The sequence below is a fragment of the Dermacentor variabilis genome, chromosome 3 (assembly GCF_050947875.1).
Source record: "Dermacentor variabilis isolate Ectoservices chromosome 3, ASM5094787v1, whole genome shotgun sequence".
In the NCBI taxonomy this organism is placed as follows: Eukaryota; Metazoa; Arthropoda; class Arachnida; order Ixodida; family Ixodidae; genus Dermacentor; species Dermacentor variabilis.
Window position 1 is genome coordinate 204,358,368 of NC_134570.1, and position 27,089 is coordinate 204,385,456.

Genomic DNA, 27,089 nt, shown 5'->3' on the forward strand with positions numbered 1-27,089 from the left:
TTTCAAATTTCCGAAGTGTCTTCGGTAATTTTCGTATCAAGCAACGCGGGTCGAAAATTGATTCGTAACAACCGTTCTCTAGCACGATGCAAAGTAATGGGGCTCGGCCGGGACCAGAGAAAAATTCGTATCATCCAGAAATTCGTATTAGCCGTGATCATATCATTGAGATTCCACTGTGTGTGTATACACACACACACGCACGCACGCACGCACACACACACACACACACACACACACACACACACACACACACACACACACACACACACACACACACACACACACACAGTGTAGCTCGGTTATAACGAAGTCGGTGGGAATCAAAAATTACTTTGCTATAGCCACTTTTTTACTATATCTGGACTCTAAAAAAATTCTAGAATCAATTAGACCAAGTAGAAAATTTTGTTTGCGCCCTCTGGAAAATTTCGTTAAGAGTCCCCTGCAGGCATTTCGCGTGCACACATTTCAGAACAGTGGCGAATGAAGATCTTGTCGGAACTAAAGAGCTGGCCACTGATGAACTCGCCACAAGTGTTTCCGAAAAGGAAATGATTGCTGATAACAGTGCCTTCAGTTGGACAGTGTTGAGGCCACTGTTCGATTCCGCCTTTGTAATCCTTGTGAATGGCATCAAAGCTCGAAAATCATGGCGTGTTGTGTGATTCAGGTTTCCACAAGTCAAGTTCACCTCAATGTAGCAGTGTTACGCGGCTAAGCATTCGTGAAGCACTGCGGTCAAGCAAACCAAGTGCGGGAAGGGTCAATTGTCACAGGGCTCGGTATGTATTCCTAACTATACACGAATGCACCTGCCGTCTCCTATCAAAGTACGAGCACCGATACAGCTAATAAGTATGCTGGCAGGCCTTCAGAGCTATTTCTAATGTCTGTGTGGTGATTTGAGCCCTTGGGGGCAGTAAGAGGCATGCATTCGTTTTTTCGGACTGACTGATCTTTTTCATGCTTTCGCGGCCCCTAAAGAGTCCGAAAAATAGGATGTTGACTGTATAGTAGTTTCATTCGCTAAAAATTACGTTGCAGCACTCCTAAGTGATGCACTGTAGTCAGATTTGCTGACTACAAACTTCATGAAGCAGCAAGCTTGGCAATGTTCTTGGAACCTCGTTCCAAGTACCAAGATGGCACAAAAATGGGTAGCTGGCTCCAGAACTTAGTAGTTGAAGGTGTGCTAAAGAATTCTAACGCACAAAAGAGCACACAGGTGTCTCATGTGTTTATGGCCCAGGAAAACGTGCAATCTACCTCAGAATTGCAGAATTTTGACACCGTTCTAAGCCAGCAACAACATTCACAGCCACAAGCAGAAGCAGAAAGGTACATGCAGCAATAGGAAGACCCATGTTGTTGGTGGAAGGAACGACGTGCAAGAGCTTACCTTTGCTGGCTCATCTTACAAGGCAGTACCTGAGGAGAAAGGGGGTTAACCGAGAGGCCCGATTTTTATTCCTCATATCATGAGAAGCCAACAAACACTGACACCAAGGACAACTTAGAGGAAATTACTTGTGTTTAATAAACGGAATGAAGAAACGATAAATTAATGGAAATTAAAGTGGATGAATAAACAACTTGCCGCAGGTGAGAACCGAACCCACAACCTTCGTCTTCATTCCGTTTATTAAACACAAGTAATTTCCCCTATGTTGTCCTTCGTGTCAGTGTTTGTTGGCTTCTCATGATAAGGCAGTACCTGGCCATACCAGCCACAAGCATGTCTGGCGAGTGCCTGTTCTCAGTGTCCGGTGCAGTTGTTACTGGTAGGAGAGCAGGGGAGGTGTTATATAGTAGTCCACCTAGTAGACTGTCCATTTTGGCCGCTACTGATTGACTGGGGCTGCTGGTCTCCTCCTCACTTGTACAGCTGCATCCAAAATACAGAATCTTGCAGAATACCCCCCCCCCCCCCCTGTGGTTAGTTCTGGGACATGTCGAGCAGCTTGGTTTCCTTCATAACAACATTCACCGATTCAACTTAGCCATCCATTCATTTTAACAGCTTTATCAGACTGTTTTTTTTTCTAGGAATAACTATCTGGAGTACGCCAGTTGTACAAGAAGTTTGCTTTTCTGGCCATGTTTTGCAGTACACTTTTTTGGTAATTTAACTTGGAAGTATTCGAAGAATATTTGAGAAATAGTTTATTCGATTTGCACTCAAACATTTTGCTATTCGCACACCACTAGTGTTTACCCGCCTTAATGCTCTGCGAGCGAATTTGGGCCTGTAATAAACAAGTTGTGTGCATGCACTTTCACATGCATGCATTGTTGGAACAAGATATATTGTACTATATGCACCATGCGGTTAATATTTGCAAAAAAAGTGGTTCGTTGTAGTTAACTGTTTGTTACTTCCAAGTCTGTTAAAAACAAAATTTGTTAAAGGAATTATTCAGGCAGACCAAAGCCTATGTATGTAGTAACTGGAGACATACATGGTTGAGCCAAAAGGGCAGGCAATGCATGGATAAAAAGCTACAGAAAGAGGTCAACCTGAACGAAAAATGCTAGTTCTTTTCTCTTTCGTTTCTTTCTGTAGTGAAAAAGATTGTAACATTCTGGTTCAATTCTGATTGACATTGTTTGTTTTTCCTCCGGTTCTCTGTTTAGTATTCGATACCATTGCCACAGCACAGACTGTTTTTTTCGGTTTGCCTAATTACAAACAACTTTCACGAACCTTATGTAGCAGAGCATACACAAAGAAAGGCAACCATGTTGTGTGCTTATTTCTTTATTGTGCTTTTAGGTTGTGAAGTAATATGCTTTCATCAAGTTTTAGTTGCTACAGAGACAGCCGAGGTGTCTGAAAAGTTGTGCAGTTGAAAAAATAACTTGAGCTAGAAAAGTTGCTTTATTATTGGACCTTATTTCACCAATGACTGTAAAAATTACAAATGCACTTTAGTTGTGAGCCGAGAATTATGGCCACTTAATGTATACATGAAGTGGTCATACAGCCAGTAGTATACATTCAGCAGTGGCTGCTTTTTTGTAAGTTGGCTGAAACCATCTTGCTAATTTTGCAAAACTGCCACCAAGCAGTCCAATATATATGCAGAATTTCCTGACATGGACAGACATAGGGGGTGACTGAATGCATTTGTGACTCACATTGTTGAACTATCGAGACTGGGGTGTGCTGGCTGTTCAAGTTACACCCCTGGTAAAATTGTAAATTGCTGGATCACAGAAAATCTGCTAATTATCTGTGATTTTAAGCTGCCACTGAATTGCTACTTCTCTATTAAAATTTCTTGTTTCTGAATTTCACATGTGACTATAATAAAGTTTAGGTCATGCTTTTCTTAATGAGTAATCTCTTCTCTTCGCAGCACATCACCTGGTGTTGCAGCTAATCACAAGAATGATTCTCGACCACCCCGACTCCTGCTTCGCCAATCTCAAGTGAGAACTGAGGATTTAGTGCCCGGCAAAATGTATTATGTGTTTTCTAAATGGGCACAAAAAGAAAAATACAGCAGCTTTAAGAGTCCACCTAGTGGACATGTCCATTTCTTCTGCTGCTGAAGTGCTGATTGGCTGTGGCACCTGGCTGCTGCAGATGCACAGCCCAGCCCAGCCAATCAGAACTTCAACAGCAGACAAAATGGAGATGTCCACTAGGTGGACTCTTACACAATACCTCCCTAGAACACACATGGTAAACTTTGATTTATACAAAAGAATGCTATCAGCGTATATGCACATAATGTAGTGACACCGAGTAATATGCAATATGTTCCGCTAGCATTCAAAAAGCAAGGTTTTTTTTTTTTCCATCAATTTCACCAACGTAGGAGTGGACTGTGTGCCCCCTTTCGTCCAACACTTGGTAAATGCGTGTCGTTGAGCTCAACTTATGTGCTCAACTGATGTTCTGACTAACCTTCTTACATTTCCTGTTGCTGCTTATGCAGTTGTGTCTGCAAGAAAACTGCGATGGGACCTTTTCTTTTTCTTTTTTTTTTCTTTTTTTCTTTTTTTTTGCAGGCCCTTTGCGGTGCCGCTGCTGAAGGCGCTATGCCACTCCAGCCACCCCGTGCGCCAGTCGGCCCAGAGCACGGTGCGCAAGCTGGTGTCAGTGCTGAGTGGCACTTCCCTCGCCTGCTTTCTGCTGCGCGAGTTCTCGAGCTTTGTCGACAGCCATCTGAAGGAGAAGGTGATGGCTCTCTCTTCTGCACGCTGTTTTGTTTCTGCATCCACTTGTTCAAGGGGTTGTGCCTACTATGGTGGATCACCGCTGAGCATGGAGGGTCCTATTTCTTGCTGTTAAAGGTGCATTCTGATGGTGATGGTGAAGCAAGAGGAATTTGAAACACGTTGAAACCATTTGAATGGTAAAGTTGTCTGGCCTCTTTGCAATATTTTTTTTTTACAACTAAGTATTCTCACAGCATCAAAAAGAAGTTCCAAAGTTGCCAGAAGAGTAATCTAACAACCTTGGTTGATTCCATTCGAGTGTCCCTCTTTAAATGCTTGTGTACTGAAGAACAAATTGAACGCAGGCTGTAAGCATGATGCTTGCATCGGGCTTTAGGGAAGCTGAATGAGCATGTGATGCTCAACTAAGATCTGTGCAAAGGTACTATTGCTAGTAATGGTCAGGCAAAGCATTACACTTCAACAAATGCCATAAGAAAGCTGGGGAAGTGGACTTCCACATAGAACACAGCAGCGATGTCTCGGCACAGAGCCCCATAATGAAGCAGACGTGCCTTGCACATATTTCTAGCCTGGTGGTGGGTATGGCTTGAAGCAGGTGTTCTTCCTTTTGCCATAGCTGGTGTCACAACTGAGGCAGGCAGCAAAAAAGCCATCTTAATAATTTTGAGTAGACACTGTTTGCGCACATATTAAAAATATACTAGTGGCACTGCTTCCTCCAGCTTCTTAACTTCTCTCTCATGATTTTGCTGTTTTTTTTTTTTTAAGTTGCTTCCATTGGAAACACAGTTTGCCAAAGCAATGATGGTGGTAGGCAAAAACCACATGGTGCTGGGCAGCTGGAGTCACTCTTCTTTTATGGAAAACTTCTCTTACTGCCCCAGTCACTTGTGAGGCATGAATAGCCTTTTTCGTGAGTCGGTCTGTGCTCCATGGTGAGTCTGTGTCGGTGAGTTACATTCAGAGGTGCTCAGATGCTGTGGCAATGATGTCCCACGCAGATGCAACAGAGAAAAAGCCAAGCCTGCAGGGGGAGCTAGTAGTGTGCAAGTCTTTGCATGAGGTAGCACTGACATAAGCTGTTAATGGAGTTAATGTCGAACTTGGATCCACAACCGGCGCTCTTGTCCTAGGAGGCAGCAGTATAGTAGCAACACTTGTGAGAGGTGCAAGCCAGAAAGGCGAGGTGAAGCTGGGCCAAGGCCCCCGTTTTGGCCGGCTGGCGCTGAAACATTGGAAACATGCTCAAGCTGTTTTAAGGGGGACTCAGCGCCTGAAAGCTTTATTTTTTAAATTGTTTGTCGATTTTGATAAAGCTTGCTGAGTTTGTGTGTTTCAATGTGCTAGTTTTAAATATACATCCAGTTTTCTTGCAAAATAAAGAACTTTCCAGAAATTGCAAAATTCAGCTTTATTGCATAATTTGCTTGGAGGTGAGCTATCTGCCAACTATACATGGCATAATAAATATTATAAGGGGTTAAAAACAGTTAGACATATATTTACAAGATATTTACAATAATTGTAGCAGCTGACAAGATGGCAGACAATGCGCAAAGTCCAGAGCGTCGTCGTCTTCTGATCAAGATGAAAACATCTTTGTGAGCGTGTCACATGACCCCCGGCGGCTCAAGCACCAGCTCGGTGCTGGTTTGGAGGCGGGCGAGTGATACAACTTAAGACACGCGACGTGGACCATGTCGGAGCGATGCTGAGCCACTGTTGTGTCTGGGGCGGTTTCGTATGTGACATCAGTTACTTGATGCAAGACACGGTAAGGGCCAGAGTAGTGTATAAGTAACTTCTCCGCGAGGCTAACGCGTAGCGACGGCGACAAAAGGAGAACCAGGGCACCCGGTTTATAATGGACGTCATGATGGTGGGCGTCGTATAAGCGCCGCTGATTGTCTTGCAACTCCACAAGTCGACGTCGGGCAATATGGCATGCTTCTTGTGCTTCAAGTATGAGCTGCCGAGTATCCTGTGCTGACTGACGACGGAAACACTTTCGGATGTTTACTGCATCTCGTAAGTTTCCGCCAGTAACGATTCAAGGAACGAAACTTCGTTACACCTCCAGCATATCCAGCATCGCAGTTGCGAGACTTAGACAGAACGGCAGCTGTTTTCGTCTAAGCACTTGTGGTCCTTGGGGCCAATCGGAGCTCGCCATCTTAGTCGCATGCTCAAACTGGCCAATAATAGTGTGTGCCTATTAATAGGCACACACTAATAATAGTGCAATAATTCATTTTTCTGTTCTTTTTTTGTGTGTGATCGTAGCGCCGGCAGTGTTGCTGACCGACAAAGAAAGCCAGAAATGTAAGCTTTCGTATGGTACCATGACGCTGGCAGAGTGCGTAGTTATCGAGTTGTGCGTGACGAAAGTCGGGTGCAATTTGTCCCCCATTTAAAGGACAATGCTTGTGGATTCGCATGTTTAGATCACGATAATGGAAGAACTACGCAGTATTTTGTAACCAAATTTAGGAGACAGGCTCGGAAACGCGGCAGGAACGCGGAAAATAAAAATTTAAAATTCCAATTTTGGGCCGATTTTCGGTCCCAAAGACTCGGGTCTCCCCTTAAGGTAATGGATGAAAGCCTGTCAAACTAATCGCACAGAGACTCCTGGGTCATGGAGGCTGTCCCAAGAAATGCAGTGAGTGAAAGTTTGTGGCCGATGATCATATGAGCAAATTGCAAAGAGGTAGTTGAAGGGCTGCGACTGCTGTGGTGATCTTTAGTACTGAGATGAAGGCTGCACGGGCGTTGGGGTTGTCAGAGGTATGTGCCTTAGGTACAGCATCGAGAACACAGATTGCCGCTCTGTGTGTATACTGCTGCATTGACAATGAGGGAGTAAGACAACAGCGCTTCTGGTTCTATTGCAGGCGGAAGAATGTGAGCCAGGCGAATCCAAAATCCTGGCGGAGGCTCTGGTCGCCATCTGCTCGGGCTCCAACCTGGATGCCAAGGACACAGAGGACCTTGCCTTGGAGTCCTTGCTGCCTGCGCACCACCCTGTATTTGGTGAGTGGTGCTGAGCAGCGGCCTCATTGAATTGTGGAAAAGTTGGTGATATGCAATGGAAAACAAAGAATGCAGTTGCATGTGTTGTCCATTCAACTTGCAACTGCACTTCCAGCAAAGACAGTTGCTTACCTGTTTTCTTCCTTTTTGTATTCAAATGCTCAGCTAAACTGCAAAATGCATGCAGGATATAATGTTCTGAACATTTGTCGCCTGTGTAGACCAATAGCATTGCAGTGCGCTGCTATTCAGTTGCATCAGTGCTTGCTTAGTCTGCTGAATAGCTTACACATACGGAAGGCTGTCTTTGTGACCTGGTTGACTGGTCTCAGCATTTCTACACACATATAGTGAATAGGTGTGCTCAGGTGAGGACAATCACAGTAATGTCTCGACACCGCTGCCAGCAGATGTATGCTGTAGAGCTTTGTTGATGCGATCTCGTTACTACTTCCCGGCGCCAATGTTTGCTATTGAGAACACAAAATATGACGAGAAATGCACCATCACGATCGCGAAAAGACATTACGTCGTGTTTCAGTGGCTGCCTGGCCATTGCGGTATCTCCGGCAGCGACCTCGCTGACGAAGCTGCTAGGAAAGCACACGAAGGAGCAACCCTTGTTTCTGTACCTTTATCACGGACTGACGCAGCCCAACACTTAAGCAAGCTAGCGCACCGTATGACATTGGAGAAGTGGCACACACCTGAATTCACTCAACATTGATTGCATTCCCTCGATCCATCTGTGCAGCTGCGGCTGTTACCAGGACTTCCGCGTAATGAGGAAACAATGCTGTGCCGCTTACGCTTGGGCGTCGCATTTACCAATGCATATACGTTTTTGATTGGAATGGCTGATAGCGCCAAGTGCAATGCCTTCTTTTTACGCTTCTTTTTTAATGATTAATATGTTTTCAGAAAATACAATATTTCCTCACCAACGTCAGTACATCACCAGTATGATACGCTTTCTAGCCACTAGGTTTCATGTGGTGCACGTGATGGGAACAGTAGCTACGCACCCCAGTAGCTTGCCATGAATGCTCACCTGCAATACTCATCCGCCTGTCTCGTGTGAAAATGATGGTACACACTTGGTTTCTTATTCCGGTACCAGCGAGTCTCCCGGGTCGTCGCACGCCGAATTCACAGCTATAGCCTCCGAGATCTCTCTTGCAATGAGCATCTTCAACTATCTGTTTTACAGCACGTGGGGTGTAGTGATGTTGGAAGCTTACTGTATGCTTTTAATAGGCAATAACCCAAACATGCCACCATTCCCTGCTGCTGGCAGCGCCAAGTGAGCGTCATGTTTCACTCTGGTGGCATTGTAGGCATTGTATTCCGGCATTGCCAACCTGCTCGATTTTGTTTCGGATTCCCGCGCAATAGGGAGACGACAATTTGCCTCTCGGGGTAGCTTGGGCCCCATCAGCTCGATGTACATCAGCGTCTTGTGCCGCAACAATCGTGCTGAGTGGGCAAATCAGAACTTCCAGCCAAAATGCCCTGTTCGAAGAAGCTTCTGACGCAGGCCTAATTCGAAGAGTGCAAGCATTAGTCTGCCGAAGCCGCAAGCACAACGTGTCTCTCGGGCCTCACCAGCTCAGCATACGTCGGCATCTCGTGCTGTGACGATATACACAACACTTCGCGTTACATATAAACATAGATGTTGATTACAGTAGAGTCTGTCAAATTACTTAGTGACTTTGGATCATACGTTTACCCAGTCAATACGTATTTTCTCGCTTTTTTTTTATTTCATAAATGTATCAAAGGGGTTCTGCTGTATATGCTCTATTACGGAGAAACTACCATTTGTCAGCAACAAGCAGCCGAAAAACGTCTACAGGATGCCGTGCTGTGTGGTTGTGTGATTACTGTGTAAACCTGTTTATCTTTTACCATTTATTCTAATTTCAATGTCTTTGTTGTTTTTGTGTTCACTTACAGTTTAGGTTGCGTTATATGCAATGTTTTTTCATTAACGAGGGACGACTGTATCAAAAGAAATATCACCGTCATCCTGCTTTCTGCTCGTCTTATTGTATCATGCAGATTAAGATATGAACAGATTCTCGATAGACGAGCCGCCACGAAAAAGACAATCAAGTGTCTGGGCTCTTTGGCATGTGTGTGCCCGGGGGTCTGGCTCCAGTGTAAATTCAGTGTAAATAGCCTCTGTTGCCTGTTTCTTTCCACACGTAACAATATGCATATCCAACCTACTTCCCAAAGGGAAACAGTACACATGACAATGGGCCATATCTTAGCACCATTCATTTCATTTGAACAACCTACCCTGCATGGGTACAAAACATGTTTTATGCCTCTTCTCCTTACTTTCTTTTTTCTTGACCGCATGTTTCTTGCATTTGACAATGCTCATCCCTCATTAGACAATGTTTCATCACACTCTTGACAGTTTAAAGCTACTGCTAGTGCTTGCAATATCAAACTTAAAACCTAGCTTTCTGCAATGGTGGTGGTAGGATAAATGTGCTTGCATTAGGGAGTTGAGAGAATGTATAACAGCTAGAGCTATAAATAGTTGTACCTACTGCTCTCTGCAGCCGTGCACCATTCCAGCCTGTGGCTGCGGATTGTGGACTTGCTCAAGCTTGACCGCAAGTCACCGCTGGACCCACAACAGGCACTGCCATTGCTGCTGTCCAAGGACACCATCACCCTGGTGAGGACTACATACAGTGGTGGTCCAACTATGCCATTTGCACCATTTTGCTACAGTACCACTTGCCTGCTCCTGGCGGTGCCCACTCAAATGTCATTTGCGCCAACTGTGCAAAAGTGCGGTATTTTCGCATTTTCACGGCAATACAATGTTTTCAGTAGGGTTATGCAACTACACCACTACAGTGAAACCTCGTTATAACGAAGTGGGATATCACGAACTAATCTATGTAACGAAGAAATCGCAATTCCCCTTGAAATTCCTATAGATGCCCATGTATTGAAAACCTCATTTTAATGAAGCTAAAATTTCCTGGCAATGGGTATAGCAAACCATTTGTTAGAGCGCAGCTCTTTGGCACCCGTTCCTGTGTCTCGCTGCGCCGTCGTGCCTCACCATAACCATCTCGGTAGCTGGGGCCAGCTCCCGGCTCTAGCTGCACGCTCTCCTGGCACCATTTCTCGCACACGGCCCGAGCCTTGCTCTCTTCGCTCCTCCTCCAATGCCACCCACGTGCGGCAGCAATCAGAACGCCAGCTCGGTAGCAGCTGATCTCGATGTGCTGCTGCCCATGCCGAAACACCTAGCTGCTGCCATTCGCCACTGCGTGTGCCCCTTCCCCCCTCGTCTCCTCTGTGGCGGTGACCATGCGAGAGCGCGCGGTGTTCTCCGGTTGCCGAAGCACCAGCTCAGTATCAGCAGATCACAGTGCACGCTTCGAAAGAGGAAACAGAAAGCCACCTTCAGTTGGCACGCTAGCAGTGTCAGCGGCGTCAGCCAGTCGCTGCCATCTCTTCGCCGCATAATGTTGCTATGCCCCTACGCGCTGCGTCCCGCGACCTCCCGATAAGCGAGGCAGCCGCGTCAAGCTATGCTCCGTTCGCGTCTCCCGTGCACATCTCCGGCCTCCCCTTTCCCGTGAAACTGGTGGACCCTCCCACTCTTTCTCTGCGTGCCTAGGGCGGCGTCAACTGCGGTTTTGTTGTGGCTTGTCGGTGCCTCCGTGCGCATTGACGATATCAGTGTTTCTATCGGTTCGTTTGTGCGAGTTCCCGCCGCCAGAAAGGAGATGGATGACAGCAAACGGAAGCGTAAAAAGCGATATCAATCGAGCAGAAGGTGGCTATGCTGAAAGCTGTCAAGTCCGGCTTGAAGAAGAAAGAAGTGGCCGAAGATTTTGGCATAGTCTTGAGCACGCTGTCGACAATTTTGAGCAGCAAAGAAGCTGTCACCAGTGCTTTCACACGTGGCATAAAAGGCGACAGAAAGAAGCTGCGAGCCCTCACTTCTGAAGCTGCAGAGAAGGCGGTCTTCAAGTGGTTTTTGGATGCAAGAGCAAGCGGCACTTCTGTGAGTGGGGAACTGTTGCAGCGCAAATCGTGAGACTTCGCTTGCACCATGGGGCACAACGATTTTTTGGCGAGTGTTGGCTGGCTGCAGCGTTTCAAGGAGCGCCACAACAGCGTTAGCAGGGCTGTCAGCAGGGAAGCGCAGTCTGTCGACTGCGGAGTGCAGTGGTGTGGGTGGAGATAAGCGTTGGACAGCGCCTAGAAAAATACAGCGCCAAGGATTTGTTCATCACGGATGAGACAGCCCTGTTCTACCAGATGCTGATGCAAAAAACCTTGACCCTCAAAGGTGAGCGCCAAAGGTGCCGCAGAGCAAGGTCGGCATAACCGTGTTGCATTGTGCCAACGTGGATGGGTTGGAGAAGGTGCTGGCCCTCGTGGTTGGCAAAAGTGCGTCACCACAATGCTTTAAAGGCGACCGAAAGCTCCAAGTAAGTTATGTGTCCAACTGTAAGGCTTGGATGACGAGAGAAATTTTCGCTCACTAGCTGCAGGAGTGGGGCGAGCGGCTGGGCAAGCTGAACCAGAAGGTATGCCTCGTACTGGACAACTGCGTACCCACCACGCTGCCGCTGTGCTAAAAAATATCAGGCTATGCTTCTTGCCGCCAAACTGCACTGCAGTTGTGCAACCCCTCGACCTAGGAAATATCATGAACTTTAAGTCGGACTAACGCAAGCGCGTGATCGACCGGATTCTGCTCAATATTAGCATGAAGTGTGAGTCCATGATCGACTTGTACATGGCGATCGAGATGCTACAAGCTGCTTGGATAGCTGTACCAGCAAGCACGATCGCTACTTGCTTCCGGCTTGCCTCATTTGGTGTCAGCAGCGGCAGTTACAGTGAAGATCTCGATGCTGCCTCCAATGGGGGAAGGAGGAGGGTGCTGTGGACGGCCAAGCCCTAGCGGTACAGGATGCTCTCCTTGACACCGGCATTCTGCCCGACTCCGACACCTTCTGCACTTATGTCAGTGCCGATGCTGATGAGGTGACGACGGAAGAGCTAAAGGAGGCGGAAATTGTGCATGCGGTGACAGGGTTTCCTAATGACGAATGTGTTGACGACAGCCCGGAGCCTAATATTGGCGAACCAGACGTACCAACGCCTGCACAGGCGCTGGATGCGGCAGATCTGCTGCGCTGCTTCTTGGTGCTCACGATGACGGCAAGGACGGACTTGAAATAGCGGCTGTAGCTGAAAAAGCCATCATTCACCTGAAGAAGACGCGGCAAAAATCTATTACGGACTTTTTATCTGTGAAGTGAGCTGCCAGCTGGTGTGCTGTTGATCGATCAGTGATGAGCCTTTGGCGTAAATAGAGTAGCAATTCCTTGCTGTCTTTCTTCTCGCTTGTTTTTCTCTGTGGGACAGCTATTTTCTTTTTTGCATGGCGGGCTGTTGTGAGATTTAGTGGTGAGTACATCCTCTCTTGCTTGCTAATTGTGGATAGAAATGGATAGTGGCTGTAACGAACTAATGGTTATAAGGAAGTATTTACGACCCCCCTTCACCTTCGTTATAATGAGGTTTTACTGTATATGAACCAATTTGTCAACGTTCAGATACAGTCATCGACTGATTTTTCCGGACGCCCGCTTTTTCGGACATGCCTGAAAATTCAGACGCATTCATGCTACTGCCATATACCCCATAGAGTCATTGTATAAGAAAGAACACCTAAAATTTTGGGCGTTAAAAAAAAGCTTTGCCTTCTGATTTTTTGGACTTTCTGCCATGACTGCAGGTCTGAAACAGCATTAATCGAAGTCACAACCGTAGGCATATTATCTCACCACCTTGAACCAGCGTTCTCGCACACAGATTCCCTGGTAGCTGCAGACACCACTGCAGCAATGCTAGGCTTAGCTACTTCGACGTTAGCTACCAAGCTTGCTGTTCGGTGCGCGTTTTTCATTGAAACAGCTCGCCGCTGCTAGCAATGGTGCCGGCTCCGCCTTTGTAATCATCGCCAATGGCTTCAAAGCTCAGAAAACATGGTGTATGACTTTTTCGGACTACAATGCTAAATCAATGCCGCTGTTTCAAAGTTTAAATATACTACCTTTTAATTTATTACTGAACCTTAAAACTATATTGCATACTCATAACAGCATAACCACTAACTGTCCTTTGAGTGTATCAAATTTTTTACTTTCCAGAAGCAATACACGCAGCACACTTAAGGGAAATTTTCTCTTGCCAAAAATGCATAATGTATATGGAACACGAAGGTTAAGCAACACTGGAGCACTCCTATGGAATGGCCTACCAACAGAAGTAAAACAAGCAAAATGTTTTTCACTATCAGGGAAATCCCATTATCACTCATTACTATTATCTTCATAGTTTTCATCTGGATGGTGTACACATGTTTACCTTTTTCACTTGCAGTGTATAATTTACTAAATACAAATTCCTTTCTGTGGGTTTCTTGTAGCTAATACACGTACCCTGCCTTGTGCTTTAAATGAATGTTTATGTATATACGACTTACTTATACTTCGTATTGATGTTAAGATTTTGAATAATAACTAGCATGGATCCCAACTAGCCTTGAGCTAGGGATCCAGATGTCCTGTACAACATTTCCTGTGTACTATCCTATTTTGAATAAACTTCAATTTCAATGCCAGTTCCCGCAGTCAGCTTTGTGACTGTACAGCAGTGTTACGAGCTGAACCATGCACAAAGTAATGTGGTGAAGCATATCTAAAGTCATGTGGAAAGCCATGTGGAAAGATGCAAACTTCATCAGCTAAGAAGGCCAAGGTGGACTCTGCACTGAACAAGCTGGCCTGACTCGTGAAGAAAGGTTACTTTTCTTCACGAAAAAGCAACCCCTCTTCACCTCGTTATAACGAAGGTGACGGGGGGTCGTAAATACTTCCTTATAACCATTAGTTCGTTACAGCCACTATTTTTTCTGAAAAAGCAAACTGTCTGCTCCATTCGTAAGCACCTCATGTTCATCTTCTGTACTCTTGTTTCATTGCATCTGCTCAAAGAGCTTTTAACTAGATTTGTTCACCCTACCCTCATAAACACTGCTGCTTCAATGCTGGAAGTCCTTTATCAGGTCCTCAAGAGCCAGAAGGCCGACAGTGACCTCATAATTGGGAGCCAAACATCATCTCATGTAGAGAAACTGAATATGCCTGAGAGGAAACAGTTCTTTTCTGCAGTTTAGGATTACTTTTGTGTATCCTACGACTACATTAAGCACAAATTTCCACTTGGGGATGCAACTTACCAAAATGCAGAAGTGGCCAGGCATGACTTGCCATCCACTGCATCATTTTCAAGTGCTTGTTTCTTTGTTGAGAAGTTTCCGCATCTGCTGCCCCAAGCTGCAGATGAATTCAGGGAGTAGGCTGTAGATGCACTGGAAGTTGAGCTTGCAGAACTGCCAGAGTACAGTTTTCCAGAGGGCATTTTAAAGGAAGAAAGGTGCAATGAGAAGTGGCCTGTGGTTTGAGAAATCAAGAACACAGATGGAAAGATCCTGTTTGATTGAGGGGCAAGCTGGTGCATGATTTGCTGGTTATATCGCATAGCAAAGCACATTGCGAGCGCGTTTTCACCACAGTGAAGAAGACTCAGCCGGAGTTCACCTTCACAATGTGCAACTTAACTCTGCAAAATTTACTCGTGGTGAAGGATCACCAGTCACCGGGCCTTGCTGTGAGCAAACATACTCAGTTGGTAGATGCCCTAGTTGGTAGCCCTTTTCCCGCTGTGTGTCCATCACATAGCACTGAAACTTGACAAGCTTCTCCTCGAAGTCAGCGGGCAGCTTCTGACACACGGAGGTCCGTCGTCTCAGGCAGAACCCAACCATTTCATAAGGCGCATTGCCCAGCCCCTGCTTGCTTTAAAATTGACTCGTGCGACACCCTTCACGTTGGCAACTTCCCTGGCTTTCACCTGGATAATCACGGGCATTCCCGCTTCCCTTTGTTTCGTGATAAAATCAGTGACAGCTTCTTCCACCTCACGGTATCGGCCTGTTTTTGGTCCAGTGAATGTCAAGCGGGCGGCTGTACAGCTGAACAGTTCGGTCCGTTGTTTACGCCATCGTCGCACATTCTTTTCGTGCACTCCAAACTCGTGCTGTGCTTGCAGGTTCGAAGTTTTCTCCACGTGCAAAACGACCTTTCGCTTAAAGGCCACACTGTAGTGGCACTGCTTGGTTGGTGCCATCGCTTCTCAAGCACAGGTGGCGCAGGCGTTTCACGAGCACATGGTTAAGGCACAACACTTCCAAAACTCAACCAACACGACTGTACTGAGCGATCGCTTTCAGAAAACTGCCAACTCCGTGCCCGCGCCAGGCGGGAGGAAGAGAGAAGGGGCTGTCAAAGTGCAAGGCAATCGCCGGCGGCGTAATCACGTGACACAATCCACCCTTGCCGGCTAAATTCCCTTCATAAGAAAAGTACCGCCATGTACTCTCTCCTCCACCATCTCCTCTCTTCGCCTGCACACAGCAGCCTGAGATCGGTGCATGGCGAGCCGTCATGCCGGTAGCGGGGCCGGGCCTTTAGTGTTCAAACCATGGTACTTGACTCTAAGCCAACCCCCCCCCCCCCCCCCCCCACTTTCGCACATCATTTCCTCTAAGAAAACATTGGCCTAGATTCGATTAAATACGGTAAATGTCATTTTATTTTACTTCGCCTGGTTTGTGGCGTTAATGTGACCATGGGGATTGGCGAATCTCATAGACTACACAAATCGCGTGCACTGGCTGAAACAAATTTTTTTTTTTTTTGCCTACCCTGCAGTGAATCTCATGATTTTCAAACATCCTAGGTTGGCAGGTATGGGACTAGCTTTTTTAGCCTGTGAGTTTAGCAAGCAAACACATATGTAGTACTTCATTTCTTTGTTGTGCTCAAACAGCTCGGCATGTTTTACCAGGAGGGTGTAACATTGTGGTTTAATTATGCAGTAACCTCATAATGACCTCGTGCAATGACAGAGCTAGCACTCATACAACCGACACAGCAAGCAGTGTCGGAACTACAGATGAAAATTGTATTCTGATCATTCCAGCCACTCTGTCATTTTTACGTCCTTATTATGCATACTTGTGACTGGACCGATAGCCACAAGGCTATCAGCGGGCACATAGCAGAACAGTAATACTGAGACAAACCTGGCGTGTCCAATGGAACTAGCCATACGACCAAATGACAGGCTTGGCAACTTCGTATGAAAGTTATCAAAAATTACATATTACATGAACATGGAAGTTACTCATACTTGCCAGCAAATAAGCAGTGTCCCTAATGATTCAAGTTTCATTGTGTCTGTAATTTAAAAAAAATGTATTTCATAGACTGACATTTTGGCCATCCTGAGTGGGGTAATACTCAGCTTGTTTTCACTACCTCCCATGCCCAGGACGTGAAAGGAGCCATCACCACCCTGACGGCGGTGCTGCCACAGTTCGTGATGAGTGCGGTAATCTCTGAGGTGCTTGTAGCGCTGAACCAGACCGAGCTGCGACTAGTGACAGCCGAGGAATATTCCATCTACTGCACACCTGAGGGTGTCCTCCACAACAAGGGCGTGCTCAACAAGTGAGTCAATCAGTCGGGAGCTCCTCAACATATTCTTTACGATTCACGTGTTGAGCTAAATAATGAGTCTGCATGACAGTGTGTAAAATACACCCATGTTTGTAGTCGCATTTAGTTCAGGGAAGTGCTGGTGAGTGCGGCTGGCAGCTTTCCGCCGAAAACGGCAACTAATTGATGTCGATACTGCTCGGTGTCGTCACTTCTTGCTTTTTGTGTGCGCACTGTACGAAATGAGGAATGGTTTATTTCAAATCCATATAGTCAAAGCTGAACTAGAGAAGCAGTTTTCTTCATCCTAATGGCTTAATTAGCTTCAGGTCAATCATTCAGGTCTGCCAGCAGTAGACACACGAACTAAGCAACTGTGACATCTAGGCTTAACGTCGGCATAACATGATCTGCATCGGCTCAAACTATGTGTGCGGTGTAAGGTTTGGGGACGAGCTTGTAGAACGATCGGAGGAACTTGGGGCAACAGGACTAGGCGAGCAAGATTTGTTTACAGTATTTACAGTTGAACATGGGATACATTTACGCAGACTAGCGTGACTCCCAAACGGAGCCCGCAAGACGAAGCATACAGCAAACGAGCACACCCTAGCAGCCGACAACAGCCGCTTATAACCACTCCGTTCGACGTCATCGTTCGACGTCATCGTTCGACGTCATCGGTCGACGTCACCTCATGGTCGCCTTTGTGAGAAGACGGTAGGGGTTTTACACACACACATGCCGCACAGGTTTGGGTGCTCTCTCCGAGGGCCGACGACCTTTGCAGCGCAGTCGTCGTGGTATCCATTGTCCGGCGTCCCTGTAGTCAGGTGGTCATGCCCGAACCCAGCTGGCGCCTCTACATTCGAGAGCTGACCTCGCACAGCGGCCTCTGCCGTGGCACATTGTCTGGTGTCTCAAAAAGCACGTGGGGAGGTTCCGCCAATTACCTCCCCTCGAGAACTCCCCTGAGCTGACCCCTCGCCGCGTGGCTGTCGGTTATCCGCAGTTCTCTGAAGTGCGCCACCACCCTGTTTGGATCGAAACACGTGCAGCGGGCTGAAGTAACGTGCACTTTGCCACCCTGGCGGGCCATTCCTAACAGCGGATGGCGAGGGCTAAAGTTCTTGCAGCCAACAGCGCAACACCAGTTGCCTCCCATCTCTTGCCCTTCTACAGGCAATGCAACTTCTTGCGACAGCAACTTTTTTCGCCATGCACTAGCTCACGATCGTCAACTCCTCGACACTCTCGTCACTGTCATCTGCATGACCACGGCATGCTCTGCATGAAACACTCGTTGCGTCGTATGCAATGTGACCTGTAACTGAGGAATAGGTAAGGTAAAGTGTTCGAGGCAATTCATTAAACTCACTTGTAAAAAATCTGTGCAACTCTCAAACCTGCTTTTTTGAAGACGTGACGGAAGGGTTTAGAAGAACGTACCCAGCGAATTTCATTCCCATCGAAAAATCGCCATAGTTGCCCTTTAAAGTCGTCAATTTCCAGCAGGCAAGCGTAATTTTGGGCCTTCTACTGCATGGCATTTCCACTGATTCGTATCTTTTTTGCCCTCATCTCCATAAATCACGAGCTCACAGCCTTGTCGAGCTCTTCGTGCACTGACAGCATCAGCTTCTTCTGTCTGACAGATGTGCCCGATGCAAATTCTTTCTCTACTGCTTCTTTAGACTTGAGAATGATAGGCAGTGAACTGGGAGAAATTCAAAACTTTTTCACAACGTCACCTTTCTTCTGTCCACTTGCGACTTCGGTCAGGATGCTAGCTTTGTCCTCTAAGGATAAAAACTTGCTCTTTTCGCATGGTGCTGCCATGTCGAAAAGCCTGCTAAAACTTGGAAACGCTTGTTTCAACGAATCGAGCAGAGCCGCATGTGCATAACTTGAACTGCGGAGTTGCACTAACACCTTCGTTAACACTAGCTACGCACCAACAAGCCGAGACGTAGCATGTACGGACCGGACGACTGAGCTTCGACTTCAGATTGTCTGCAGCTGAGAAGTTTCAAGCCAACGGCAAAGGAAGGCCGGTCTCACCGCCGTGGAGCAATGGTGGCCCTCATGCTCGGTTATCAGCGCCAGTTTCTGGTGGTTTTAACAAGCGATTTAAACTTTGTAGACACATTTTTGTTTGCCAACGTTCACCAAAATGTTCGAAATTGTGTTTCCTGCACGGCTAATTAAAATTTCAAGCCTGGAACTGTTTTGTCAAATTTCGTTGAAGCAGAACGGCGCAAGAAAGTATTTATTGTGGTGAGAATATTTGTGCATTGACTACTATGGACCGCTGACGTGGAACCAAAAATTATTTGTTTTATCGGACATTTCTTTGAAGCAGCATTTGTTGCAGTGGTGTTCGACTGTACTTTACTTTGAAGTGAAATTGTATGTCTGAGTGACAAGAAGGGTCAAAAAGGGGAAATGAGCATGCTCATTTTTATTGATGACCTTATTATGCATTGAATATGCAATGACAATATTGTCTGTAAAAATCCATGCCAATCTATGTCGTCATGTAAAGTGTGTGCTCAGGTAGAAGGCAGATAAAGAATATTGTTTGGGAGCTGCTGGCCATGTTCTTCTGCTGCCCTCTGATGCATGCAGCTGGAAATGTTTTGGAAGGGTGCTGGGGATTTTGCCGGTCGATTTGTGTACCTGCGCTCATGTTGAGTGCGCATTGGTTGTGCGTTTCGTGGATTGCGATTAATTATGAATGGTTTCTCCGGGGCAGCATGTCGTTCCCTCATCAACTACTGAGTGAGCAGGCCTGAGTGTGTTGTGTTATGCTAACAATGCGGCCGATAAGGGAACACTGAGTTCCGTCTGCGTATGCGGCTGCCTTAGAATTTTTTGTCGCGGATGTCTGCACTTGCACATCGCTTTTTGTGTTCCTTTTACACATTCATTAAACATTTCAAATATTCAAGAAGCCTTCGAGAGCAGCATTCTATGTCGGATTTGCCAAAGTGGTGCATTTGCTTACATCGACGTCTGCAGCCACAAGTCGCTGTTAGCTTCGGATATTGTAGAAACAGCGCATCGCTGATGCTAAAGAACGTCAAAATGTAGCAAAACATACATATCTGCGCGTATGAACTGTGTTGTTCCACCCTGAGACAAATCAATATAAGTGGCTGAGCCACTGGCAGACACATATATTACGTGCTGTTATTTGATTCTCATTTTTGTTTTGGCTTATTTTGAGCTCGATTAATTATATATGCAAGTGAATGTGCTGCAGCTATTGCGTTGTCGGTTCGACGGCTGATCACATACTGTTCGGTCAAGCGATCATGGTCAGCATGCTGATTTTGTCGGTGCCGTCAACAAGAAAGCTTGTCGCACTACAAGAACTCGCGCCCGTCGGTTGCGGGGTTGTCGGCGTATTATAATCAAATAGTCTCAGCGACACAGTGCTGAATAGACGGCGAATCGTTGCAGTCAGTGTCTTGTTGGTCTCTTATCGACCCAGTGTTACTGCACCCTAAACGAGTACGTCAAGTCAGGCACGCGCTACCACCACCAGCAAGAGTGGCCCGACTCTGGAAGAAGACTGTGTCAGCAACGTGATGTTTTTGAGGTGTCGCCCAAGTGTAACGCAGGGGTTTATCGATAAATATGATAGCCTTCAACGCAAGGCAGCAACTATGTGGTTCATGATGCAGTCCGGACGAAGCACTGGCTGCTTTCTTTTTGAAGTGGAGTGGCAGTCTTACGCTATGCACGTTTTCGGTACCGCACCCACGTAGAGCTATAGACCAGTGGAGTACCAACGCGGTGCATGGCACAAGTGTTCACTGCAGTGAGCATCCGTTCACATTATTTCTTTTTGGGTGCTTTCTCCCAATATCTGGCTGCACGGCCGTGTGCGCATCCCTTCCAAAATGTTTCACAACTAATCTGCTGGGGCAGGATGCGTGCGCCGTCGCACCTTGAAAGAGGCGGATTGGCCTCTGCTCTTTGTACCATTGGCTCACAAAACTAAATTTGCTTCTCCCTCAACCATCACTTTTTAAATACTGTTGCAGTAGAACGCTCCTTTTGAAGCTGCCCATGCAATGTGAAACTTTCCTAGTGGTGCCTTGTGAAGGGCACTTTTGAGAAAAATCTGGATGTTTGTGGTACAATTCTTCGATTCTTTTCGTTGTTACTGGATACACCAACTCGTCTCTCCTGATGATAACACATTTGCCACCTGAGGTCAATCACAAAGCATGAAAATTGGCCCTGAGTAGAGTCTGATTTGCAGTCTTTTTATGCTGACTTTGTTTTCCATTTTGTTCTTGCACACTAACACAATGTGTGCTGAGCTCACCATTGAAGTGGCACCAACGAATGATGCCATTGGCCTTCCAAGTTTACACTATGAATGATGTCCTTTGCTTGCTCCTTTGAGAAAGATTTTAAAGAACAAACAGGGGAGGGTATGTGAGTTGTCGTGATGCAATGCTTAAAGCTTGTAAAACTCCTTGAGTCAGTCTTGCCATCTTGCCAAGCATTTGCTACCTCTTTTTGTGCAGTGTTGTTGAGGCCACATCTGAGTCAAAGAACATCAAGCGTGAGAGCAAGGTGTACTCATACAAGGAGCAAATGGAGGAGATTGAGTTGAAGAAGGTGAGAAGGAGCCCATATTTCCTCTTTTCTTATAGCACCCATGTCTTGCAAGTGTGCGTGCATGTATAGGTTTGCGTCTAACCAATGTTTGGGCACATTGGGGGGGACATGAAGAGACTAGCTAAGACCGATCTGCATGCAGAACTATTTGTGCTGCCTGTGTTTCAGTTAAAATTAAGTCGGACTGTAGTTGAGTGTTTCATGGCCTGTGTCTTGCATGCACCAAAGGGTCACCATGAGAATTCTGCCAGTAGATCTCTGTTGGCAAACACAATACACCAAAAGAATGAGTGAATCATCCGGTGAGGCATCTCGGACAACCTGACTGAGCAAAGGTGCTTTCTTTACTTATTTTTGGTGAAACTACTAAGAGAACCACTATAGGTGTTCAACTGGGCTCGGGAAATTGGCTTCCTTCAGCAGACAGCAGAACAACATCACTACCACCATTTTTCTCAGTAATGGTGGACTGGGTGTGGCTTGGAAAACTTCTAACAGGTAGTTATGCTGCTTGAGCAAAATGTGCTTCGCTTTAAGCTCCCTGTGCTAATAGAACACACTCGCTCCACAGTGGTGGCTCAGTACGTATTCTGCTGCTGCGTCTGAGTATCAATTCTCAGTTGGGGTGGCCAAATTCTGATTGCGGCAGAAATGAAAAATGCTTGTGTACTAAGATTTGAGTGCACGTCCAATGAATGTTGGGCCACAGAGGAGAGTTGTGATGTCTCTCCTTCCAAATGCCAGAATGTGCTCGTGTTGCTCAGATGTGTCGTCATCAGATCGTTACTCATACCTGTTGGTGGGTGTGCAGGAGCTGGAGGCCAAGAAGAAGACCAAGGTGCAGGAGCCTGAGCTCACCAAGAAGCAGAAGGAAGTGATGGAAGCCCAGCTGCAGAAGGAGCATGCCGTGCGCCTGCGTATACGCAAGGTACTGCACTTGTGTACCCACGGCCAGAAATAGTCAAGCTCGTTTATAATGATCCCAGATATAACGCTTTTTCTGTTGAGGTGGCCTCATTTCACTGCATTTGCAATTTTCTTACTCTGCTCATTCAAACTGAGTCCAGATATAGCGAACATTTTCGAAAGCGCTATACATTTAAAATGAACACTTAAAGCCCGGCCGTGGCAAAAGGAGGGTGCACACAAAGGGCTGAAGCATGCGAGTGCGATCAAAGTGGCCTCACGGAAGCCTCCCCCCCCCCCCCCACCAAGTCTCACTGGGGAGAGGAGTGAGCAACGCTTTCAGAAGCCGCGACAAAAGTAACTCGTTTTCATGATCATCATCAGCCTGGCTATGCCCACTGCAGGGCAAAGGCCTCTTCTATACTTCGCCAACTGCCCCGGTCATATGCTAATTGTGGCCAAGTTGTCCCTACAAACTTCTTAATCTCATCCGCCCACGTAACTGCGGCTCTCTGCTACGCTTCCCTTCCCTTGGAATGCAGTCCGTAGCCCTTAATGACCATCGGTTATCTTCCCTCCTCATTACATTTCCTGTCCATGCCTATTTATTTTTCTTGATTTCAACTAAGATGTCATTAACTCGTGTTCGTTCCCTCACCCAATCTGCTCTTATCCCTTAACGTTACACCCATCATTCTTCTTTCCATAGCTCGTTGTGTAGTCCTCAATTTAAGTAGAACCCTTTTCGTAAGCCTCCAGGTTTCTGCCCCATATGTGAGTACTGGTAACACACAGCTGTTATACACTTTTCTCTTGAGGGATAACGGCAACCGGCTGTTCGTGATTTGAGAATGCCTGCCAAACGCACCCCAGCCCATTCTTATTCTTCTGGTTATTTCAGTCTCATGATCCGGATCCGTGGTCACTACCTGCCCTAAGTAGATGTATTCCCTTACCACTTCCAGTGCCCCGCTACCTATCGTAAACTGCTGTTCTCTTCCGAGGCTGTTAAACATTATTTTAGTTTTCTGCAGATTAATTTTCAGACCCACCCTTCTGCTTTGCCTCTCCAGGTCAGTGAGCATGCCTTGCAATTGGTCCCCTGAGTTACTAAGCAAGGCAATATCATCAGCGAATCGCAAGTTACCAAGGTATTCTCCATTAACTCTTATCCCCATTTCTTCCTAATCCAGGTCTCTGAATACCTCCTGTAAACACGCTGTGAATAGCTTTGGAGAGATTATATCTCCCTGCCTGATTCTTTATTGTGATTTTGTTGCTTTCTTTCTGGAGGACTACAGTGGCTGTGGAGCCCAATGTTACTAGACTAGCTTCAGTTTTCAGACTCGGCGCAGTTGCGCGGAACCGCCACCCGCCCGCACCTTCGTGGCTCTGCACTCGCGTCGAGCTTCATTTCCTCACTAGCCGGGAACGCGTGCGGGCCGGACTAAGCACGCGGTGCAGCCTTGGTGTTTTCTGTGGTTCGTTGTTGACGGCGAATTTCAGCAAGCATGTCATCCGCGAAACTTTAGCCTTTGCCTTCTTCCGAGTTTGTTAAGAATATCAGCAGACGATGCCGACTTGCTGCGTACCTGGCTGCATAAGCGGCTATCGAAACGATGTCGACAGTTCTGCGCACCACTTTTTCTGTGATCCCAGCAATGCGACACTTCGCTCGATGTGGAACAGAGCGATTCCTCATGCCAACCGGGAAGTCTCTGCGAAATCCAAGGCGTTTGATTTACACTTTCATGAGCAGGACATAACAAAGTGTTATGTGCATGTTATCAACGGACAGAGGGTTGAGGGGCCACAATGCAAGTGGACACTTGCCGAGCGTGCGGTGCCGATAGTGTTCCGGAACCTTCCCTCGTAGCTGTCGAAGCTGCTGGAAAAATAACGCAAATGAAGAGAGCAGAACACTAAAAAAGCGGTTGGCCTCACCTTGTCACATTCAAGTGGGGGACAATGTGAAGACGCACAAGAAGCGCCGGTCGTTTATAGCCAAGGTTCCATCTTGAAACTTATTTTTGTGGATAATAAATTTGGTCTCGCTAGCTCGCCTAAAACTGCCTCATACCAAAGTGTTAGTTAAGCAAGTAAAAGCAGTGAGAAAACATGCCAAGCTGCTCTAGGTGAGAAGTAAATTGCCCAAAACGTTAAGACGACAGGAATAAACACACGACATTTAGAAACGCACTTTCTGCGCTTCGCTGTATGCGTTTCTTCCTTTCGTGCAGTTTACCCTTCTTTCAGCATGAACCATCTAGCCCGATAAATCTTATTGCTGTAGGTGGATACCGCTTTCTCATGGTATCACTAATTCGGACTTGAGAGAACGCCAGCGAGCTTAAAACGCGCAAACTACCCGTCAGCATGAGCTCAAGGCTGCGGCGAGGCATCTGCAGTGGAGCTTGATGGAACGGTGCTGCCATCTGTCGGCGGTCACAGAAGTGGCGACAGCTGCTGTACGCGCGCAGGCGGAGAGTTTTACAACTGAAGCTAGTCTAGTAACGTTGGTGGAGCCACTATAGATATCTTTCAGTATTTTTACATATGGCTCGTCTACACTCCGATTCCGTAATACCTGCATGACTGCTGAAGTTTCGACTGAATCAAACGCTTTCTCATAATCAATGAAAGGTACCATATTTACACGATTGTAAGTCGACCACATTTTTAAAATTTGAAAACCTGAAGTGGGGGTTCGACTTGCAATCGAAACCAAAACATGGCACCGCCAAAAAAGTAAAACCAACGGGAGCTACAACGTAGTTACAATTTTATGTTTTCTCTATGGCCCTACCATAGCATTTCGCTATCCTGCACGTTTGTTTGCTTTTCGAAAGGGTTTTCAACATTTTTGAGAGTTTTACAGTGCACGCACGTATGGGGGAGGGGAGTCAATAGTTGATGGAAGCGCCGCTGTTCCCTTTTGCGGCGGCACCCTCAAAACAGTGGCGGTAGCGGCTAGTATGGCGGGTTTCTCTTTCCCTGTTGCACTTAGCTTTCTCTATAGTTTGACGAAAGGCATTGGTTTGACGCATTCCACTTGACTGCTGGCTACATGCTACTTCTATGCTTCCTCAGTCGTCATGAGCCCTCCAGGCCCACTAATCGTTTGGCACTCGTTCACAGCAGCGTTCAAGAGGGCTGCCGTCCTTTACGCCGAAGAAGGAAATCACTGCGCAGCGGGCCGCAAGTTCAATGTTTTTGAACGGGTGGTGCGAGAGTGGCGACTGCAGCGAAGCGAAATTTTCACCTGATGGGAGAGATACTTGGGAGGAACACGATAAGCTAAGTCGTAAACTCACCGCACAGATTAGAAACTCTAACAATCGCTTTGAGGCCTTGAAAAACGCATGTATGCCGTAGAAGCCAAGCTTGAGTCCCTCACTACTATCGTTCATAGCCTCAGTGCCCATACAAATGCTAAATTTAACCAGGATGACGCGTGACTTAGCCAAATTGATGAGCGATTCAATCAAATTATAGAAAGACTCGATCGACTGCATGGCCGCATCCCCTAAGCGCTCCAACCTAGTTGTGTGGCAGTGGAATTGTAGGGGCTTTTCGAAAAAGAAGGCCAGTCTGCAACAATACATAGCCAATCTCACACAACCGCCCGCAGTCATTGCTTTACAAGAAACGAATGGTTACGTTAAATTCCCCGGATACAACACATTCCAATGCAAAAGATGCGAACATCCCAATACCGCGATCCTAGCACAGAAACATTTGACTGTTACTTGCTCCCATTTTTAGAATATCGACATCGATCATGACTTCGTAGAAATACTTCCTAAATAGACCAGGTCAGCTCCTATTTACATCCTTAACGTTTACGGCAGTCCCAGCTCTAAACACCACCGTTTTACTACCGTTTTTGCTCGTGCTAAACAGGAAGCTCGAAGAAACCCGCTCCTCATTGTTGGCGATTTTAACTCTCCAAATCAACTATGGGGTCACACTACTTCCACACCTAAAGGACGAGCTTTATGGACCCACATTCAGGATCATCAATTCACCCTCCACAATGACTTCGACACACCCACTCGCTTAGGAAATAGTGTCTCCATAGATACATCACCAGATCTCATCCTCACCTCTCGGGTTAACTTAACTGAATGGGAAAACCTTCAAATCAATTTTGGTAGCGATCACTACGTCATACAGATTTCTGTTACTTTCTCTCACAAGCCCTTTCACACTCTGCCTCCCAAACTTACGGATTGGGACGAATTTCGGAAGACTTGCGCAAATAACGCCCCCAATTCCATTCTTGATCTACAGCAATGGATTAGTCAACTCCGAACGGACGTTGACAATCATACTACAACTATGCCACCTGATGCTCATTTTCAAACAGCTGATGCCAAACTATTACACATGTGGCAAGTGAAGGAATCACTATTGAAGCGGTGGAAAAGACGCCGCCATAACCGCAGGCTTCGCATCCGTGTAGCTAGACTTGACGATGACATACAAGCATATGCGACCCAACTAGTTAATCAACAATGGGGCCAAGTATGTGAGAGCATGCATGGTAATCTCGGTAGTAAAAAGACTTGGCAACTGCTGAGACATTTGCTTGATCCCTCGACCTCACGCGTGCAACAGTCACTACATCACTCAATTATTGCACAAACACAAGGATAATATTCCCCATCTTTTTCAGGAGCTTGCCCGATT

At 46.5% G+C, this 27,089-nt stretch overlaps 1 protein-coding gene across 1 annotated transcript in view; it reads left to right on the forward strand.

Annotated features, from left to right (window-relative positions):
* The window catches only part of l(3)80Fj (lethal (3) 80Fj), a 413,275-nt gene that overhangs the window by 117,719 nt on the left and 268,467 nt on the right, over window positions 1-27,089 (forward strand). Inside the window, exons 16-22 of the mRNA XM_075686799.1 lie at window positions 3,363-3,435; window positions 4,021-4,189; window positions 7,089-7,227; window positions 9,807-9,925; window positions 16,687-16,865; window positions 21,398-21,491; window positions 22,303-22,419. Coding sequence (XP_075542914.1) covers window positions 3,363-3,435; window positions 4,021-4,189; window positions 7,089-7,227; window positions 9,807-9,925; window positions 16,687-16,865; window positions 21,398-21,491; window positions 22,303-22,419 — 890 coding nt within the window. The remainder of the gene's footprint in view (window positions 1-3,362; window positions 3,436-4,020; window positions 4,190-7,088; window positions 7,228-9,806; window positions 9,926-16,686; window positions 16,866-21,397; window positions 21,492-22,302; window positions 22,420-27,089) is intronic.